The sequence below is a fragment of the Thalia democratica genome, chromosome 4 (assembly GCF_965202585.1).
Source record: "Thalia democratica chromosome 4, ktThaDemo2.hap1.1, whole genome shotgun sequence".
Taxonomy (NCBI): domain Eukaryota; kingdom Metazoa; phylum Chordata; class Thaliacea; order Salpida; family Salpidae; genus Thalia; species Thalia democratica.
The window spans coordinates 50,152,206-50,170,272 of NC_139168.1; the positions used below are offsets into that span (position 1 = coordinate 50,152,206).

The 18,067-nt window shown below is 26.2% G+C and overlaps 1 protein-coding gene across 1 annotated transcript; it reads left to right on the plus strand.

The window, feature by feature from the left end:
• The first annotated feature begins 1,878 nt into the window (after positions 1–1,878).
• LOC145833432 (solute carrier family 2, facilitated glucose transporter member 5-like) lies at positions 1,879–8,729 on the plus strand. Its single transcript, XM_082940609.1, has 8 exons — positions 1,879–2,028; positions 3,044–3,171; positions 4,548–4,774; positions 4,958–5,181; positions 5,530–5,812; positions 7,079–7,273; positions 7,755–7,954; positions 8,610–8,729. The coding sequence occupies exons 1-8, from the start codon at positions 1,879–1,881 to the stop codon at positions 8,727–8,729; spliced, it is 1,527 nt and encodes a 508-aa protein (XP_082796735.1).
• The last annotated feature ends 9,338 nt before the right edge of the window (positions 8,730–18,067 follow it).

Here is an 18,067-nt window from a genome sequence, read left to right on the forward strand (position 1 = left end):
TTAAGGTTTAGTGTGAAAAATTTTAAAGACTATATACGTATTTTTGTTAAACATTATGCCATAATTAAGAGAAATGGTTAAAAAATAGTTATTAGTAATTATTTCAGGTATTTTTGAGTAGTTTTTCCAGTCACTTGTTGACAAAAATTGTGAAGTACTTTTAGTAATTTGGAACTTAAAAGTATAAAAAACTCGTTGCCTTTGAACTATCTTCTAAAATACGTAAAGGAAAAAAAACGAAACTAGTTTTGAAAACGAGAAATCTAATTATATTCAACTGTTTACATTGTTTTGATTTTTGTTTTATTCACCTAAATAATTTTTTTGGTAATTTCTAATTAAATCCCTTTTAAGCCCACTGTGTGTTAGAGCTTTTAAAACAACTTAAAACATATTCATTTTAAATGTGTGTAAAAATGTTATTTTTACAAAAAAAAACAAATAAACTTTGTTTTCAAAAGTTGTTTTTTATTTAGGGCTATCAAATAACGTGTATTTCAATTTAAGGTTTTAAGTAACTAAATAATAAAATTTTTAATCAAAAAAATCAAAAAAAAAACTATAGTTAAATACAGCTTTTGAGATCACATGATTATGGAATTTAAAAAAACTAGATACAATACAACATAACTCATTTTGCTGTAAAATAAGCTAGAGTTTTAAGAGTTAGCTATAAATAAATTGTGTTGCATATTTTTTCGACTTTTTCAATCATGAAGTACGTGAGCACTTAGCACTAACATTAAATAACATGCAGTGTTAAAATAAATAGTTACAACTTAATAAAAGCTATAAATGAGTTAGATGTTTTTATAAACTTATAACTTTTATATGACTTTCAATATAAAGAACTTTGTTCAGACGGTTTTGATTATTGCAAACATAACTAAAATATTCATTAGTCATTAGTTTTGACATAAACTTGAGTAAGCTATTTTTTTCTTTAACAATTTTCTATTTAATACATATTTGTACCTTTGTTAGATGTTTAGTGCTTTTTTGTAACAGTCAATAAAAAGTTGTTGTTCGTTTTAATTTTTTATCATTATCTTGGTTTGGTTATTTTAATAATTTTTCACCAAAAAACAAGAATTTCCAGTTTATTATAGTTAAGACCTATCTTAGTCTAAACTTTAGTAGTTTTGTGTTTTTTATGCTTAAAGTAGTTAATCGTGTAAGTTTTTGTTTTTTAATTTTTTTTATGCCTTCATAATATGTTTTAATTTTTTTTATTCAAACAAAGTATTAGTTTTATATAATCGAAGTAGTTAAAATCATTTAACGAAACTTGTTGGTTTGTTACAATAATAATTTTTTTTTTATAAAGTTTCTATTTTTAAATGTTTTCAATTTGTATAAAATATCAATAATAATTGTATAGTTTCTGCTACTTAACTTAAAAAAATAACTAAAATATTTTTATTTGTCTCTACATCAAGATAATTATACTACCCTTAAAAGTAAAGCGCCAAATGTTTACAAATGTAAACTTTTACAGATTTTACGTCTTTTTAAATAAGACATCTCATTATATTCATATAAAATATTTGCTTAAACGTTTATAGTCAACAAAATGTATAAAGAAAACTTTTATTTAAAAAGAATTTTAGCAGAATTTTACCAATTATTTAGAACTTATGTTATAAGAAACTATATTTACTGACATTCTTAAAAATAGATAAGTACAAAATCTTTCTAATATTTGCTTTAATGTTATTATAACTAACGACTTAAACATTCAATTTTACAATAATTTACAACTCATACTGAGCTGTTATCTATAACTTATAAATTATTTTACAAATAAAGTTTTTATAAACAACTGTAGATTTAAACGAGCTAGAGATTATTTAAAAGTAAAACTTTCCCTGAATCACAATGGTTTTCAAAGATAAAGAAAATTCAAGATTTGCGACTTTTGTTATCTTTGTTTGTCAGATAACTTGCTTTTTTCAACTTGGTATTGGTCTTACTGTTCTCAACAACTCCGCTGATGCACTCAAACAATTTGTTATTAATTCATTTCAGGTTTTTAGTTATCGCTCAAAAAAATATATAACAGCAAAAGGTGTAAATTTGTATCATCAAAGTAAACGTAGTAGTAATTAATTTTTTTAAAGCTGTCTATAAAAGTACAATTTGTAAAAAGTGATGGCTTTTTTTTATTCAAAATTATGTTTAATGCAAAATAAACTTTTGAGATATTTTAACCACTTTAACAAAAATTTATTCTTTGTTATATACAATTTTATCATGAATTTATAAGTTTTTAAAAATGTTTAAAGTATATAAAGTTTCCACTTAAAGTTTTATAGCTATACTAAATATAACAAGTTTCTAAGTCATCAAAACTTGTAAATTTTGTAAAATTTTGAAAAAAATGAGTTTCGCAGTTTACAATTATCATTTATTACTGGTTACAAAAAGTATTTTTAGTATTGACTTTGTTTGATAGAAGTTTTTAATCAGATGGTTAACTAAAAATATAACTTAAACAAAACATTTGTACAAATAAAATAACAAAACTTGTCGCTTATTCTTATATTTTAGTCCAGCGGTCGGCAAGTTGCGGCCCGCGATTATGTAAGTCTGGCGTGCTAAACAAGAAGTTGTTGAAACTTACACTAGATAATAAGAAACTTATAACAAAGAGTAAAAAAAGTTTCAAGCATAATTGACTTGCGGGTGATATGAAACTTACACTAGGTATTTTTGGGTTTGTATATTAAGAGTAAAGAAAAATATACCACCAATTGCTTGCCGACCCCTGATCTAGTCAAAAAGATTTGCTTTATTTAATGTTTTTGTAAGTTTTAAGGAATATACTTACAAAAGTATAACAGTCAGGTATTTTGTTATAAAATAAAGGCTGTATGAGCAATTTTAAATTAAGTATTTGGTTTTAAAATAAAAAAGACTAAAAGTCATTGCAAAAACTTTGTTAAACATTTATAAAAAGTATCAATCAAAACTTTTAGACATTTTGAATTTTTATAAATACATAACATAAATAAAAAACAATAATTAAATTGTTTCATCACAGATTAGGTTTAACACATCATCAGTGGATCACGCACAAGTTCAGTTAATGACTCAGATGTCGCTAACAAGCTATGATGTTGGTTCAACTTTTGGTGCCCTTGGAGTAAAGTTTACAACAAGCTACTTAAGGTAAATATTAACTACAACAGTTATTGAAACACGTAAAAAGAAAATTACTGAAATTAACCAGTATCGTCACAATAAAATATATACTTGTATCTTGCTGTTAAATCATTTTTATCACGCAGTAAACAACAAAAATTACTTTAATAGATAAGTGTACAATGTATTCACTGTCATCCTGTCTTTTATTAGAGTAGTTTGAAAAGAACCGTTAGGCAGCTTAATTTTGCTTAATTTGTATTGTCCTTTTTTCATAATTAAGTAGTTAGAAATATTTTTGCACCAATTGTTAAATTAAAAGCTATGCGTTTAAAATTTCATGATTTTACTTGAAATATTGTAAATACACCAAACTTTAGATAAAACATATTTAAAATTAAAGTACATGATTGTAATATATACTTGCAATAAGATTTTTTAGTTATATCGATATAGGCTCCTTAAGTGTGTAGCTCTCTAGTAATTTATTGTCTAACTCTAAAAATTAGATTTTTTATGTAATAATTTGCCCACTGTCGGCCGAAATCGGCCCTTCATATTGTGACTTATTTTTACGTAGAGAAATAACAGTAAAAAATTGTTAAAAACATAGTAATTCAACAAACTGTATACAAAACAAATGAAATTTTTTTTCAATTTGACTCTCATTTCTTCGTCTACTTCAATTTCTTATAGTGTTGTGTTTCCCGTTTCTTAGGTCTTTTTTTATGAAAATAGATCTCCATCTGTCGTGGTTATTTGCAAACTCCTCCCTCTCATTACTGCTGATATTCAAGTTCTTTAGATTGCGTTTGCAGACGTCCTTAAAACGTAGTGTTAGACGACCGCGGTTGCGTTTGCCTAACACAAACTCGCTATACAACAGAGACTTTAAATTTTGCTCAACACCCAAAATAAAGAATAATCATTGATGCTCTTTTGTTACCATATAGTTTTAAGTATACGACGGAAGCATCGTAGGTCGAAGGTATTGATTTTTGTCTTACACGCTATAACTATAATAACTAAAATGTTGCCTGATGGCGTAGGAGTCCAAATGAAAAAATTCAAAACTCTTGAGTTAAACATTGCAGAATCGAAACACTATGGTCGACACATATAAAAACAAAATTATATTTAAGTTATTCTTCATAACAAAATAGAAAAATTATAAAAGCAAATCCTTTTTTATGTATTTTTAACTTTTTTTTAATGTATTTTTTTCTCATTTAAATCTAAGATACATCGTATGCAGGTCTATTTATTTTGAAACTCTATTTCAAAAGTTCTGTTTTAAATTTCTTGTTGAAATTATATAAATAAAAATAGCTACAGCTTTAAAAACTAATAAAAAATGTCATTTGAAAAGTATATTTACCTAATATAAGTTTAACACTTCACAGCCGCCGAGGAAGCTTAGCACTTATTCACGCATTCTGGCTCGCCTCAGCCGTTCTTATGTCGCCTATTGCCTCGATGACCGGGTCAGTAGAAGCAATAATAGTAGGCAGAGTTATGGGCGGGATCGCAAGGGGAATGTCACTAAGCGTGGTGCCTTTGTACGTCTCAGAAATAACTAACAGAAACAGCCTTGCCCTGTATCAAGCGATATGTACAGTATTTGTTGAAAGTAAGTAAACTGTAAAACAAATATACATAAAATTTCTGCTTTTCTGCTAAAACTTGAAAATTTTTCTTTTAGTTTATAAATTTTTCGAAATGAATGAATAACTTTTTTTGAGTTTCTTTTTAAATTTTAAACCTAATATAAAATTTTGCTTAAAAAAATTCATTCAAACGATTAATGTTATATTATTAACAGTTGGATTAATATTGGGATCGGGAATCGGAGATGAAAACCTATTGGGAACTTGTAAATTTCTTCCTATACTTTTCGCACTCCCAGCTGTACTATCTATTTTGTTTTTTATTATTTTACCATTGATACCTGAGCCTCCATCGTGGATAATATTAAATAAGGAGTCCCATTTGTTGAAAAACTCAAGTCAAGAGTTAAAAAAGATCGAATTTCATGAAGTTTTTTAGTTTAAATTAATTACTTTCACAAAATAGCTGTAGATAAGCTGATAGTTTATTGATAATAAACAGATAATGTGAATTCTTTATTGGGATAAAAAAACAACTTTATTAATATTAATGAATGTTAAAAACTTAGAATTTTGTTTTACTTAAAATTCTATTCAAAAAATTATCATTTGTTTCATTAAAAATTTTAAATAGCTAAAAACACGTGCTAATTATTTATCACGTTAATTTTGCACGAACTTTTTCTAACGTGTGTTGTTAAATAACATAATTTTTTTTTAAATACTTTTTAAACTAATACACCCGTTTGTATTAAAAACTTTTATCATTTTTATTTAGTTGGAGTCGTACAAAACTTTAAAAAAGCTGAGATCTGGAACTGAAGAAGATATTGAAAAAGAGCATCAGTTAGTAATAGACGAAATAAAAGCAGATTCAGCAATCGAACAAGCTACATTGTGGAATTTTCTAAAAGTTTCGCATTACCGAAAACAGCTTTTAGCAGGAATAATAATTGTAGCAGGTCCACAATTAACAGGGATAACTCTTATATTCTACTATTCAGATGCTATTTTTCAAGGAGCTGGCCTTCCTGTGGATTTGTCATCTTATCTTACTATTGGTTAGTTTAGATAAATTATGTTATATAAGCTGATACTTTTTTTACTTTTTCAAACTTTCAAACTCTTTACTATTAAAACTGATTAATAAAATTTCGCTAAATTTAACAAAATATGTTTTTTAAATTAAGAAAACTATCGTTACGCTTAAGTACTTTTCTGTTACACAAAATTTGTATATCAAAAAAAAAAGTACATGTACATTTCCATTTGAAAATGTTTTTTTTTTTACTTTGTTAAGAATAGACATAAACTATACATTTAGCACAGGGTATAAGGTTCATTGCTACATTGGTATTAATTAACAACTGCAATTAATTTTTATCACTATTAAATCTACCTCAGAAAACACTTGTTTACATAAAGTTTTAAGTATAGTAATTTACAAATGTATAAAGCAGTTTGTTTTTAGTACTTGATTCAACGTTAGCATCAATCAAGTCTAAATGCTTAAAACTTTAGTTTGTTTTAATTTTAATATACTTTATTATTAGTGATCTATTGGACCTAACTATCCAGATTTGGATCCGGCAGAATTTTAATGTTATCGATAAAATAGATCATTGCAAAATGCTTAAAAAATATTTAAATAGACATATTTAAGAAGAGCTTTAAAATTCAAATTAAATACTACAAGAAATTTTTAAAAAATACACTAGATATTCTAAAGTTCGTGATGAAAATATATAAAAGATATTATGGTTTAAAAGGCTGTTTTTAAAACTTATAAAACATATAAGAAGAAAGCTTTTGAAAGCTATACTAGTTACGACGAGAAAATTTTAGAGTTTAATAGGATACGGCTGGATCCAAATTTTATTGATCCGGTAAGTCAGTTACTACTATCATATCTTAAAATTCATAGAGCGTAGTTTTTTAAGAGTTAAAGACTTTCTCTTTGTCCGATTTCAGACTTAAAATATTTTATGATTGATAATCAGCCTAATTTTTCTTTTTATTAAATGTAGTCTAATAGTATGTATCTAGTCCTGGACAAGACGTTTAAAGGTATCCGTGGTGTGCGACTCGATAATCAAAAGGTTTTTTCATGCACCAAATCCTAGGAATAAACAATTTGAGCGTTATATACTAACAGTAACCTAACTATAAGCATTCAAAATAGTTGTTTTTTTATTTCATTAAAAAATGTTTAGCTCTGCAACAGTAAGATGCACAAAAGCACTCTGAATATATTAAATCTAAAAAGTTAATACAAACTATTTTTAAATTTAACAAAATAGTTAACAATAGTAGTTTGTTCTCTTCAGGGTTATTTGGACTAGTAATGATTTTCACTTTGTGTTCGTTTCCTTTGATTACGAGGTGGGGAGCTAAAAAAGTATTTGTGTACAGCGGATTTGTTGTTTTAGTAGGCTTGACTTTAATGACTACTTCGTCAATACGTCCCCCAATTATCGGAAATCATGCCAGAGTTAGTGTAGCCGGAGCCATTCTAGTTATTAGTAAGTAGCATTTTATTTGTTGTTACTATTTTTAAGCTTTTATACTTTAACATCACTTTTTTTTTACATAAGCTTTTATAACTACACAATGTTTACAGTTTTTTTTGTTTTCTTTTTGATTAGTATAAGTGAACTATAACTAGATACTTTTAAGTTAAACAACAAGTTAATATATATAATTTATTGCCTATACTATATTGAGCTTGTTTCCATGAAAATTTAAGACCATAAAATTAAGTTGAAATTACTAACTTTATTAATTTACTTTTCAAAAATGCTTTATCTAAATAAATGAAATATTTGTTTTAAAAGAAGAAAATTCTTCAACTACTTAATGTTAAAAAAAAACACGTCTCTATGATAATATATAACTTAACTATTGAAAAGACAACTTTAATCAATTTTTTAAGTTTTGTTTACATAGCTGTTTCTTAAATCATTTTTTTTTAATTTGTAATAAGTAAAAAATACTGTGTAAAAGTTGGAGGTATTGGACCAAAGCAAACATTTTCAATTCTTCCGTCTGAGTTGACCACATATGTGACCAGACCAATGGTTCTATGGCTGTCAACACTGGTATATTATATCTGCGCTGTAGCTATCACATTTATCACTCCTTATGCTATGGACGTTATGGGAGGTTACGCCTACATTCCATACATTGTATCATTTGTGCTAGTGGTAAGTAATTTATGACGTGTTTGACAGATAACAAACGAATATTAATGCTATATTAGTGTCATAAAACTAAGACGAAGTCTAAATTAAGAGCCATAGGGTTTAGCATTTATTTTTTTATTTTCTGAAGATTTACTTAACTACAAAAAGTGAAATTTTATGAGTATTTTTTCGTGTTTAACTAGTTGGTATACACTGGTGTAAATAGTAAAAACTTTACTTGAAACTACTTACTATATTTTTAGAGTTAATTCAAATAGTTATTGCATACTGATAAAAGTTTTTTTTTAATAGTCTATGATAAATAAAACTAGTTATTATGTTTTAAATACTAAGTATGTTTTCGCTAGTAGAAAAGTTTTTAATTTTTAAAGGTTTAAAATAACAATAGGTTTATTTTTAATAAAAAAACCTAGTAACAAATAAAAGGTTGAAATTTCTATTTGTATTTAAATACACAAAACATTACATTTTTAGCTCAAAAGTTTACCAAAGCATTAGCTTTTAGATTTTTAAGCTAACTAAATTTATGAATCTTCCAAAGTAAATTAAAGTACTTGTGCTTGTTTTGTACATTACTAAAGAAAATTTTACAAAAAATAAGATAAATTAGTTTTGGTCTAAAAATTTTTCAATTTAAAGTTAAAAAATACTACAGATGGCTTATGTTCAATATATAGTTCCTGATACTCATGGAAAATCAGCAGCAGAGATACAAAACGAACTAAAAGTTAAAGATGTTATTAATGAAAAAACTCCACTAATAAAAGATTGCTGACCTAACATTACGCCTTTAATCAGATATATTAAACCGATCTTTCAAAATTTTATACATTTTAGCTTACTTAAATTTTAAAACTTGTTTTACTTTTGTTTATACCTAGTATTGTGTTAATTTTGTTCTAGTAGTAAACTTTTAATACTATTCTCATATTTTAAATTTTTTCTAGAAGAAAACAAATATATCTTAAGTATAAGTGTAAATTTAGTTTAGTTGTTGTCTTTTGTTGTAAAAATGATGAACTCTTTTTAGTTGTAAATTAAAAACTAGTCAGTTTATAAACTCAAGTGTTAATGTAAAAAATTCATCCGCAGCATATTATTACTTTTAAGTTTGGCCAAATACGTGAAATTTTCGATTCAAAAATTAAAGCTTCTATTTTAAAAGTGTTTGTAGATTTGAAAAAGTGAACACACAGTAGTGTTAGTGTTTACAGCGAACAAAATTCTAATTAGTTTATGAAAATACTTTAACATGACATGTTTTTGTTTAAGTTTGTATATTTTAAAAAGTCCTACTAATCAAAAAAAAATCTTCGTTTAGTTACAAATATAAACAAACCATAGTTAAGCAAATTTTGTATAAAAAATATCTAAAAACGAATAAGTGATAAATGAGAGTAATAAAAGTTAAATAGTAATCGAAGCAAAATAATTGTTAAACTAAATATTATACAAACGAAACAAATTGGTTAAATAGCTAAAGAAAGACGCTTTATAATTAAAATATTTTTGTTTAAAAACTCTAGTATATTTCAAAAAAAATCGTAAAAGCTTCTAGCAAAACTAGGTCAAAAATATTACTTCAATGGTTAATAATTTTGATTCTAGATAGCTTTTAATTTTTAGTATAAACAGTATCATTTATCAAATGCTTAGCTATCAATTATATTTTCAATACTAGTAACCGTTTTGTCTCACTGTTATTCATTTTCTATGCGAATTTTGATACATACTTAGGTATATGTACTTTAATCCTTTTTGAGATCTCTAGAGGTCTGCCCAACATAACTTCTTTCACAAAAGCAATTAAATTTTTATACTACAAAGCTTTTTACTAAGTAGGATTTTGGGTCTTTGAGCTCCAATTTTAGAGCTTGGTTTGAAATAAAGTTTTTTATTTATTACACAATAAACGTAAAATCAAATAAAACTCAGAACTGTTTTTGTTTTAAATGAAGTTCTAAAATCGGAGTTTAAAATAGGGCAGCACGTCTAACAAAAGTTTTAAAGTTTAAGATAAAAATATTACGCTCTTAAGACTGAATCAAGGCGGCAGTACAAACAAGTTATAAAACCATAAAAATTAAAACTTAGGATAAATCCCTTGCTCTTTTTTAAATAATTTATAGAGACACCGTGTATAATAAAAGCTACAACAATTTTAACTAAAAGCTTTAGAGAAAAACATTAAAAAAAGCTGTACCACATCTAAAATAAGTTTTGTCACTTGAAAACGTCTTTTAAAGTAAGAAAACTATTCTATTTGGTATTTGACACTAAGGGGCTGAATGTTTTAGTTAATTGTAAACAGATAAGCTTTAAAGTTTAAACAACTTCTCATTGTTTCAAAACTTGATTAAAAATTAGTTTAAACACCAAAAATTTGTTCATAAAAAGTATTAATTATTAAGTTCGTTGGAATAAAGTAATGTGGCTTTTAATACAAATAAAAGAAATTTGTTGGTCTAACTCCAACTAGTAAAAAGTACCAACATACTTTTTTTTTTTTTGCTTAAAATATTTATTGAGATATTTTTAATACACGTTTAAAATATAGTAACTTTTAGTAATTTTAAAATTACTTTCAATATTTTTCAAAAATCCTTTTTGTAGAAATTAGTTAGACCTACAAGTAATTTTCATTTTTAAATATATATTACTTTTCAGTTGTGGTACTTTAACAAACATTTTATAAGAATTCAAATTGTACTAGCTTGAAAAGTCATATAAAAAAGTAGACTGGTCTATAACAGGGTTTTCCAAAGTGAGGGCCAAATTGGAGCCATTTTGAAATTTAGTGGGCTATAAGTAGCAAAGGGGCCAAAGAGGGGCCCAAGAGTAGTGGGGCCACAGGGGGCAGGGCATGAGGCTATAATTTTAAACTTACACTAAATTTCTGCATTTGATGATAAACAGCAAAAAAAGGTCTTAGGCGTATTTAAGGGTTGTTTTGAAACTTATATTAAATGTTATGGGAAAGTTTAAGAAGTTTAAGGGGCCAACATCTGTAAAAGAGGAGCCACAAAGCCATAATTTTAAACTTACACTAGATATTCTTGAGATGATGAAGAGCGAAAAAAAAACTTTAGTTTCTGAGAAATTTTTTCGGAGGGGGCCATAGATTTATTGTTTTCTTTAAAGGGGTTTTATGAAAAAAGTTTAGAAAACCGTGGTATAAGTTATTCAGCCTATCTTAACAAATCAAATCGTGTTTGGAATTTAATTTAAGAATTATTTATACCTTGAATTTTGCTATAATGAAGTGATGGAAAAAAAATGCAAAATTATTTTCTTAAAATTGTAAGTTTTACAAAACTTTTATGTAAAAACGTGAGTACTTGATTAATTTAAGCAATTATAATAGAATTAAAACATATAACATAAAAACTCCAATTGGCTTTAAATGGCTTTATGACGTCATAATGATAAAACATAAAACAAAGATCAGTTAAGCAAGAAATATTTTTTTAATACTTTTTAAACTATTTTTGTTAGCTGACACTTTGCTCAAAAATTTGGTTATCATTAAACATGTCTTTCAAAACATAAAAATTCACCAATGATTAAATTTTAGATGAGGTTTTAATATTTTTTTTTCAATTTACATTTTAACATTCGCACCAAGAGACAAGCTTTAAGTTATCGACTTCGAAAAAGATTGGGTTCCGCTCTGAAATTTCTTGGGTTTCCCTATCCGAAAAGCCCTTTCCCCATCGCAACAAGGAAGCCAGCATCAACAATACTGGAAAACCCCTGTGATTAGGATACAAGGGGAGACGAAGCTCTCTGCTGTCGCTATCTTTTTGGTTTTGGGTTATACAAGCTGGAGACCAGGTCCGACGGTTTTAGTTTTAGCGATTACGTAGTGAAATTGGGTGCACCACTATTCAAATTCCGGCAATTCAAACTCTTGTTTTTTTTAAGATTCACAGCTCAAAAAAGTTATACCTATTAAAAAATAAAAATACATGTGTTGGTCTAACTAATGTCTACAAAAACTTTTTTTTATTTGAGTTTAAAAAAATAGTTTTAGAGATATGGATAAAATAAATTTTTAAATGTAATAAGTTTTAGTTATTTTTGAATTTCTTTTTAAAAAATCTAGTTTATAAGTAGTTTTTCCAAAAACAAAAATATGTTTTTAGGTATTAGTTAGACCTACATACGCATCTTTTATTCAAATATTTATTACTTTTTGAGTTGTGATGATTTAAACATTTTTTAAGAACTTGATTTGTCAGAATTTGAATTATCTGAATTTTTAATGTCATGCAACCGGTGAATTTTGATAAAAAGTTTAAACATAACAAAAAAAAAATTATCATAAAAAAGTTTTCGAAAGTTTTTTCGTTGGTTTATGTTTAAAAAATTTTTGACTTATGGATAAATATTAGAACTGTAAGTAGAAACACATTTTAAGAAATACTTCTTCAGTTTTTCTTTTTTTATATAATTTTAAACTAACGCTAGTAACGAAATTTAAAAACACATTGTTTTAGACTCTAGAGTATCATATTTTACGTTAATATATTTTCAAATAATTTTCGTTATATTATTAAAATATAAACACTTTAAATCAGTAAAAGTTTACACGTAAAATTATATAAAGAGTTAGCATACAGTCTGTAGCTGCTTCTCTGTATTGCTTGCATTTGTTTTAGCGGCTTATGTTTAAACAACATGCACAATAGTAGTAAAATAAACTAGGTGTTTTACTCCTATATATATATAATTTCGATCTTGACAGTATAAATTTATTTGTTATTGAATTATTTAAAGTTTTTACGTATTTCAATTTTGTATAAGTTTTCTGTTATAAGCAAATTCAGAGAAGTAAACGCAAGTACATAATACTAGGTTTTTCCGTACAAATTAAAACATACTATTTTTGATATATTTCAACATTTGTTTAATAAGCTTTTGTCGTTAATGATTTAACTACTAGATTATATAAATTTTTCTTCATCCCTTAAATGAAATCTTATATTATTTCAAAATTTATAAAGAGTTAAGTATACATTTTTATTGATGTAAGTTTATGCAGATAAAACAAGAAAGATTTTTTGTTAATATGTACTTAAAAAAAGTAATATATTTACAAGTATTTTATATATAACTTACTGATTAAAACATATTTATCAAGCGAGTTACTTTTATTAACAATCTTATGCTCTTAAGCCTTAACATTAAGTTGTGTTCAAAACATTTAAACTTTAAATATCATACGCAACAAAACAAACAACATAACTTAAACGAGAGGCATTTTATTAACGTTTAACACGTAGTTGACAATTAGTTCTGCTGCTTTATTTGAGGAACCTCTGCTGCAGCTGCGGGAATTCTTCTTTCATCTTCCTTTTTCTGCATTTTATCGAATCAGTGATCTTCTTTTCCGAACAACTTCTGCCGTCCCCCTCCGCAAAAGTTGTTCTGATGCAGCTTAAAAAAAGCCCATTCACCACCTCGATTGCAGCTATTTGAATTTCTTTATGCTGCAGTATGACCTTAGCAGCCTTGAGGTTCTCACCATCTCTTTTTTAAAGTGAGAGTTGGACTTTGTGTCAACCTAAATGCAGACGTCTACCGTTGACCCGTTAATAAAGTTGACAATTTGTTTTTCATCTTCGTAACCGCAACTTCAGCCTCCTCAGTCATTTGACTCAGCTGCGTTCACCCCGCAGTTGTCAGGTGCAGCTGACACGTCTTCTTCGGAACTACTTTTGTGTTTAAATAGTAAAAATGCAGTCTAAAAAATAAAAAAAAGTATGAACTGTTTAGTTCAACTCGTAGAAACTTTAATATTTGTTATTATGATAAATCACTAACGGTGTGTTTCTAATTTTTTGTATGTGTGCTCTTCTTTTTTCTCTTTTTCTTTGCTCTCTAAGAGCCACCAGAGTCTTATAATTCTCAACTGAGCTATCAATATCATCTCAACACTTCCATTAAAATTTTTTTATCTTCCTTTAGTCCCCAGCAATAAGTACGTTAGCCCCCACCCTTCAATGATTTTGCTCTAGTAGTTGTATGTTTTAGATTAAGTAAATTACGTACATTTTTGTAGTGTTACTGTTAGTCACGTTTTTGCATACATTGACAATAACTTTTAATATGTTTTTATGGTTAGAAATAAACTAGATTTTAATATAGGTTTCTAAGCAGCTACCAAATCGTGCATATATTAAATTATACCATAAAACAATTTATGCTCATTTATAAGATAAAACTAACAGTTTTTTTAGAACCACACCAGTTTTTCTTGAACCTATAATTAATCAAGCCTTTAAGCTCCTTCCTACCAAGTGAGTTGCCACTGCAACACTGTGATAGTTTAAATCAAAAGTGCTTTACCAATGGACTGTTCTTTGTTTACTATGTACTTCACTACCATAATAAAGCATAGTTGACTTACAAATTTACAGATGTTATAAAATGTTTCTTAAACATCATTAGATGCTTCTTTTGTATCAATGGCTGACAGCCAACTAGCGACTTCAAGTCTTTTATGGCGTCAGAGAAGTCCTGTTCAACCGGAGCACACGCACTAACTACATTGCATGAGCATCGCCTATGTAGTTGATCCACGTCATTCTGCTTTCGGTGGCTACCTCACTTATTTGTGAGTTGTATTGTCCTTTAAAAAATTATTTAGTAAATAAACCTCTCCGAAAAAGCAAGTTAAATAAGATAATAACCTTTGGAGAAGTGGCAGTTTTTGACTACATTTGATGGCAATGGTTTTTTTGGTCTTTCGTCTGTTAATGCAACAGCCACGGTGGATACACCGGTCCTTCTCTGTCCTGTAAGAACAATGTTAATGTTTCTTTTGCTTCTAATGCAGCTCATGTTTTTGATTCTTTAAGATCTGAGTTTTGGTTGATTTTTCGGAAATCGTGAGTTTCATTGGCGACATCAATTTTATAGCCCATAATTTGGTGACATCAAGACGTAACTGATCAAAAAATTACAAAATTTACTCCTTTTTGGAATATTTCAAAACAACAACAATTATGCATTAAAGAAAAAGTTTTCAACATAAAAAAAGGGAATATCCCAAAAAATCGCAAGTTTATATAAATAACAAAGACACTGACCATTAAAGTTAATTCACATTAAAAAAAAAAATTAAGCAAAAATTTTTATGTATTTTTCGTTTCATGTAAGAAGAAAAAAAAGGCCAAATTGTCACATTTTTTCTAGGGTCCGATAGTAATGTAACGGTGTTTCCCAAAATATCTGCTGAGTAAGCAAAAATATTTTCTAACAACAATAAAATTTAAATTTTTCTTTAATTTATACCCTTATCCCTAACCCGCCTTACCAAAACATATCAAAAATTTATCAAAATATAATTTTCTAATAACTAAAAAAAAAAAAAACTTTTTATTTTGTAAACTTAGCAAATTTTAGGGGAATTACAGCTACATTACAACAATACCCTTTTTTTAAGGCTCTAGCACAGACCAAATAGACCCTAATTAAAATAGAAACATAATCTGTTCCAGCTGTATTATTTAGCTATTAAATCCTGCATAAAATATACTCAAAGAAAGAAGAACAAACAATTTGTTGTGTTTACAAAAAAAAAATCAAATTTCTTCTTTTTTAGAATTATTGTATCTAAATTATTTTCTATGATAGAAAAACATTAGTCTTACTCTTCCCTCTATAACATAAACATTAAATAGCAACTGGTAAAGTTGAATAAATCACCAACTTCTGAAGCAAATTAGTGAACTTTGTATATTTTTTTCTTACATTTTCCTAGCTAAAACTATTTTGAAAGAATCTTCTTTTGTTACAGTTAGTTTTTATAATCAACTATTGTTTTCATATTAAAAAATAATATTTTTAAGTTCATACAAAACTTATTAAAAATGTTCCTGAGTAATCAACCAGTAAACTAGTTTTTATATATATCTAATTTCTTAACTAGAAACAATTTTATAAAAATTATACTACATATTTTGTGCATAGAAATTTATTTGGTTTTTAAATATAGTTCTCATTTTATTCAAAACAAAGAAATTATTATTTTTTTAAATAAAAGACTTATTTGCTTCAGAAATTGATGTATTTTCAGCTCTAGTTCAAAGGTACAACATATTTAAAAAAAGTGTAATAATAAATCAAATATTAGACCAAAAAGTGTATATATATAGTAAAAGAATCATATTTAGAGACTATACAAAATTTAAACTAAACTAAATAATACAGTTTGAAAACAAATGTTGCATTAATGCTAGAGTTGAAGGGAGAGTCTAACATCAAAAAAACATCAGCTCTTATATAAGTATAAACAATAAGTCAGTTTTATAGAATTAAAACCAAACATGTAAATAATCTTATTTTAAAGAAATTGTAACTATTATAAAAAGTTTTTGAAGCAGAAATATAAATTGCAATTTTTTCATTAAAAAATTTCTTGAAAACTTAGTTCAATTAAAATCTATCTTCTTCATTTTAGTGCTAAGGACTCAAATTTTGAGGAAGCAGTCTTTTATAGTTTAAAATACCTTAATGTCAGAAATTAGATATTTTAGTAATTTTAGATGGTTAGAAAAAAAAAAGTTTTTTCTTAATGAAATTTTATTTTTTTAATTAAAAATGAATCCTGCATTTATAATATTTAAATATTAATGAGGAATTACTATAAAAATTTGATTAAGGTTGTTTAAAAAATGAATAAGAAAATTTTTAATGAAATATTCATTTTCAATTTTGGGTTGCCACCCACACTCAGAATAACTCAAGACAAATTGAAATTAAAAAAAAAAAAACTCAGGCACTCAGGACACTTTACTTTTTTTTATAAACATCTCAGGATAGTTTTATAAATTAAAAAAAAATTCAATTCAGTTTTTTATAGATCCTTGGTGTGATTTAGTTGATTTTTTTCCAATATTTTGTTATGTTATAAGTAATTTAACTAATTTTATTAAAGAACTACTTTTTAATAATACTGAAACATACAATAATTTTTTTACTCACTTAGGACAGTTTTTTGACTCAAAGAGTGGTAACACTGTTTTGTTTGCACTTTCTATTAGGAACCTATTAAGCAAACTGATTTTGATTGGTTATATCTCCAAATTTACTGATTTTTTCAAGTGGTTAGTGATATATAAAAAAACACAGACCACCCTATGTTTTAAATTGCTAAAGTAGAGCTAATATACAGCTTGCTTATGGAGAAAATTTTTAAACAAGTTTTGTATGAAGTTTAATTGTTTGATTTTTTTACTAAATAAATGTTTTATTATAAAAATTAACTGTATAAAAGAAGAATGTTTGAAGATATTTTTGATAAGAATAAATATTGAAAAAATATTCTAAAAATAAATTATTGATCTCAAGTAATAGTATTGTCAAGGTTGTGGCACACTTAGTATACTAAGAATAACTCAGGACAGTTAAAAGTTTTAAAAATATCTTGATATTTAATTTATATTTTTCAAAAACTCTGTTTGACTCAAGCCAATTTTTTTTGTAAGATAATTATTTCTGTATAGCTTTTTGATTTAAAAAAATATTAATCAGTTTTTTTTTATAAATCTTGAATGAGATATTATTTTTTGATATTTTAAAACCAACTTTGTTCAAAAATTTTATTTTTATTCATATAAAAACTTTTAATTAACTTAAATTTTAAATGGTTTTAAAAACTAAAGATGACTCAGAACAGTTTTTGATCACTCAAGATAGTTTTTTTTGACTCAGAGATTGGCAACCCTGTTATTATCAATTAAATTGAAAAAAAAAAAAAAACTTTCCTAATCAAAACTGTTTATTGTAAATTATTGGTCTTATAGTAATACTATTTTCTATAAAAATGATTGTTATGTTGTTGTTTGCTTGAAATAAATTAATCAATCCCCTTTTAAAAAATTCAAATCCTTATGCTTTTTGTTGAAACTTAAAATATAATTGGATATGCTTCTTCAAAGTTTTTGCTTGATGTTGGATGTTTGTTGGCATAGTGTAGTTTAAGTGCAGCTTGATCATTTGAATTAATAACACAAACATCAGTCTATTGCAATTTAATCAAAATATATAAAAATACTCAGATGCTATTGTTAAACGTTTGTGTTTTCACTGCATATATTCAGTAAT